This window comes from Perkinsus marinus (genome assembly GCF_000006405.1).
Source record: "Perkinsus marinus ATCC 50983 genomic scaffold scf_1104296973036, whole genome shotgun sequence".
NCBI classification, from domain to species: Eukaryota; Perkinsozoa; order Perkinsida; family Perkinsidae; genus Perkinsus; species Perkinsus marinus.
The window spans coordinates 24,389-28,419 of record NW_003201550.1 but is presented as its reverse complement, the minus strand read 5'-3'; the positions used below and the strand labels follow the sequence as shown (position 1 = coordinate 28,419).

The window sequence follows — 4,031 nt, the reverse complement described above, 5'->3', positions numbered from 1 at the left end:
AGGATGCTGAATTAGATGAAGTAGTAGCGAGTTATCGAACTCTTCTAATAGGACATCATCGTCTAGTGGGGCATTAACCCTTCTAATCACTCTCGATCATCATCACCAACAGGGCAGCAGCAGCAGCAGGAGTAGTAGTAGAAGACAATAATGTACAGCAATAACAGCAGTAGTGGTGTGTCTACTTACTATACTGTGTTTTACTATTGTATTATTCATCCTCTTTCCTATGTTACTAATCCTCATAATCTGTCGATAATAAGAGTAATATTATACAATTATTAGATATTGAGTTGTTGGATAGTTGGGGTATGTATAGTAGATATCAATACACTTAATGGTTGATCATACCATACCTTGCCATTATAAGGGTCCATCTACCACCCTAGAACAGGTTGGGAAGATGACGACGACAACGACGACATTCAAGGTGGTCCCTGAGGTGGAGGCTGACACTTATGATAATACCAAACACTCTTTTTGGAAGGATTACGTCGCCCAAAGTAGTAGTAGTAGTAGTAGTAGTAGTAGTAGTAGTAGTAGTAGTAGTAGTAGTAGTAGGAGTAGTAGTAATAGTAATAGTAATAGTAGTAGTAGTAGTTGTTGTTGTTGTTAGGGAAGCCTTGTGTAATACGTGGTGGTAGTAAGGATTACATCAAACGTATGAGTAATGATAATATGATTAGAGTAGCTGGGGAGGATATGGTAACAGCTGAGGAGAGGAAAGGTAGGTGATAGTAGAAGGCGAATGATTATGATGATGATGTTGACTTATTAGATATGTCGGAGGGTTTTGGTAAGACCGATTGGAATGATGATAAAAGGCTTCATATCCCTTTTAAGGATTTCATCAATAAAGTAACTACTGGTAAAGTGTATATGACTACACAAGATATACCTTTATCTGAGTATGATGGTGGTCCTATAAAGAGGATGGGTACACATATACAGAAACTTATAGATAACAAACTGGTAATAATAATAATAGGATCTGTGATGACACTGATGATACATGATATTGTCGATAATGGTATTGTTGGTAGTAGTAGATACCTAAGAATCCAAGTATATTAGAGGATACTGGTCTAACACAATATCAGGTTAATATGTGGTTTGGCGATGCTAAAGATGGTAGTACTACAGGTTTACATCATGATTATCATGATAATGTATATATGTTATTAAGGGGTAGGAAGATATTCCGTATATACAGTCCAGATGCTATTACACAAGGGTTAAATACGAATGGTGTAATAGATGGTATTAATAATAATAATACAGTAGTGGTATTGTCTAATGGTCTAATATGCTATGATTGCCATAAGCTGATGATGACGACGACGACGAGCTCTTGTAGTAAAGGGGGATATAGTGTTAGGGAGGATGGAGCCAGAGTGGAGGATGTGGTAAGTTGTTGATGGTGTGGGAATATTAAGGATGATGAGGAATAGTAGGTACGGCATAGACTATTACGTGGAAGTAGGGACAATGGAGAGGAAGAGGAAGAGGAGGAGGAGGAAGAGGAGGCACAGCTTGATAAGCTACTCGATATTGCTATTGCTGAGGGGAATTTCGATGATGATGATGAGGAGGAAGAGGAGGAAGAGGGACCAGAGGGTAAGAAAAGGAAGGTGGTGATGGAGGAGGAGGAGGAGCTCAAGAATCAAGGACCATCCCACTTCTGTAATACTACTATCATCACTATCGATGATACTGGTGATATTATGTATTGTATACAAGGTATCCATAATACTACTAGTAATAGTAGTAGTGGCAAAATCCATGGAGAATACGTTGAAGTAGAGTTACTACCAGGAGATATGCTATACCTACCAGCTAGTTACTTTCATGAGGTTATATCATACTCCTCTACACAAGGAGAAGAAGAAAAAGAAGAAGAAGGAGGTGGACATCTTGCAGTTAACTATTGGTAGTAGTCATCCTCGTCATCCTCTTCTATGGTGATAGTAATACTGTATAGGTATCATCCCCCAGTGTATGGAGGTACTTATGATAAACCATATGTTGATAATTACTGGTCTGAGAGATGGGATACTATCCTATCAGCTTAAACCACCTTATCATTAGTTACTTTCGTTGGTCCTCTCTTAACCGCCGTCATGACTTGTGTTAATTATAGCTGAAACTGGTAGAGGTGATAGTAGTAGTAGTACTAGGAATTGTTGAAGGTGTTCAACCTACGACGCCATAGGTGTTCAACTGCTGCTGTAATACATCCATTCTTGAGGATATTCGATATTCAATTCATGGGAATAGTACTACTCATATCATCTTCTCCCCTCCTACCACCATGTTATTAATATAAATCAATACTATAATTATTATCGTGATAATGGGAAACATAAGTAGATACGGTAAGATTAAAGTATATGTCCACCAATAAGGGAGTACTCCCCCCCTCTACCCTCCCGATAAGATTAAAGTATATGTCCACCAATAAGGGAGTATTCCCCCCCTCTACCCTCCCGATAAGATTAAAGTATATGTCCACCAATAAGGGAGTACTCCCCCCTCTACCCTCCCGATAAGATTAAAGTATATGTCCACCAATAAGGGAGTACTCCCCCCCTCTACCCTCCCGATAAGATTAAAGTATATGTCCACCAATAAGGGAGTACTCCCCCCCCTCTACCCTCCGACTGCTCCAACCACTACTATCCTCTACAATGGTTAATAACACAAACCCTATAATAATAATGCTGGAAAATGACGTAGTTAGCCACGATATACAATATATCATATTCTTCTGGCATCTTGTTGTTGTTAATACTGATCAAAAAAATACCAATCGATGATACATGGGAGTACGACAACCTCCACGGCTAGCAACGGTGAGGGGATGTCCAAAATGGGAGGTACATGGTTACCATCCTACATCATCATCATCATCAGCAGAAGAGGAGGAAGTAGAGTAGATCGTAGCAGGTAGGACCTACCTGGTAGGTACACCCAATTAATAATAATAAGGCTAGGCTAATGTAACAATGATAAAATATAATGTGATGATGATATCAGAGGCACAACTTCGATGATGATTGTGGTGATTCTCAACATGCATTCATCATACCGATAACATCTACACCATCTGAAGAGAAGAAATATTTCTCATTGCAAGTGGGAGAATCAAAATGTACCACGGAGGAGATTCGATCTTGCGCCCTCGAGAATGTGAATCACGAACTCTACCTCTACACCAAATTGGATGATTAACTGTACACTCCCTACATCATCCATCGAGTTATTGAGCATCGATGAGTACGCATGATCAGTGGAAGTTACCGTGTATGGTTGTTCAGGCTTAGAGATCTTCATCGTTACTTGTACTCATGATGAAAGACTACAATAAAGACTACATAATGACGATGCTTGCTAAGGGGTAGGTACTACTGCTAGGATGTCATAACCTCAATACGATACTACTCCACCTCCTCTCTTTTCCTCTTGTTGTTGTACTGCAGATTAGCTGTTAAACTGGTCCTTTCCCCCAACCGTGGTACTACTTCTACTACTAGAGGTACTATTCGCTCTGATATCACTACCAGTGATTTGGTAGATTCAGATCATATTGATGAGATCAACGATAAGGAGGATGATGAGAATCAATATAATGATGATGATGATAACTACAAGACAGTAGTAGTATGTACGTACTTCTTCTTCTTAGTATTACTACATCCCATCACTGATATGAATAGGTTGTACAGGATGTATCACACCTAAGCATGATGCTCTGGTATTTGAACCTCTCCAACATCCAACTACTCCATACAACTATAACAACTCATCTCCTCGACGCCAGCAACAGCAGCAGCTACTTACTACTACATCATCATCATCGTCATCGTCGAGTGGCCTCATCATCATACCTCTCAGTGTTATTGATAATGTATTATATTATCATGATGATGATGATGACAGTGTAGCAGGAGTAGTACTGGTAATAATGATAGTACTACTATGTTCAGCTGTAGAACATCCGAGGTGATCAGGAAGTATCAGGGTATGATGAT

General features: G+C 39.4%; 3 protein-coding genes across 3 annotated transcripts in view; all 3 read left to right on the top strand.

Annotated features, from left to right (window-relative positions):
* The window catches only part of Pmar_PMAR023846 (inositol hexakisphosphate kinase, putative), a gene marked incomplete at both ends in the record, with an annotated part of 3,435 nt that extends 1,347 nt beyond the window's left edge, over positions 1 to 2,088 (top strand). Inside the window, 8 exons of the mRNA XM_002766361.1 lie at positions 371 to 503; positions 617 to 727; positions 779 to 972; positions 1,050 to 1,131; positions 1,379 to 1,406; positions 1,484 to 1,726; positions 1,854 to 1,930; positions 1,982 to 2,088. Of these exons, the coding sequence (XP_002766407.1) occupies positions 371 to 503; positions 617 to 727; positions 779 to 972; positions 1,050 to 1,131; positions 1,379 to 1,406; positions 1,484 to 1,726; positions 1,854 to 1,930; positions 1,982 to 2,088 (975 nt within the window). The remainder of the gene's footprint in view (positions 1 to 370; positions 504 to 616; positions 728 to 778; positions 973 to 1,049; positions 1,132 to 1,378; positions 1,407 to 1,483; positions 1,727 to 1,853; positions 1,931 to 1,981) is intronic.
* Positions 2,089 to 2,687: 599 nt separating this feature from the next.
* On the top strand, positions 2,688 to 3,231 carry Pmar_PMAR023845 (hypothetical protein; the record flags this gene model as incomplete). Its single annotated transcript, XM_002766360.1, has 2 exons — positions 2,688 to 2,732; positions 3,037 to 3,231. 2 exons carry the CDS (start codon positions 2,688 to 2,690, stop codon positions 3,229 to 3,231), a joined length of 240 nt encoding a protein of 79 aa, XP_002766406.1.
* Positions 3,232 to 3,347: 116 nt separating this feature from the next.
* Positions 3,348 to 4,031, top strand: part of Pmar_PMAR023844 (Vacuolar protein sorting protein, putative) — a gene marked incomplete at both ends in the record, with an annotated part of 1,271 nt that continues 587 nt past the window's right edge. The window contains 3 exons of the mRNA XM_002766359.1: positions 3,348 to 3,397; positions 3,480 to 3,535; positions 3,581 to 3,654. Coding sequence (XP_002766405.1) covers positions 3,348 to 3,397; positions 3,480 to 3,535; positions 3,581 to 3,654 — 180 coding nt within the window. The remainder of the gene's footprint in view (positions 3,398 to 3,479; positions 3,536 to 3,580; positions 3,655 to 4,031) is intronic.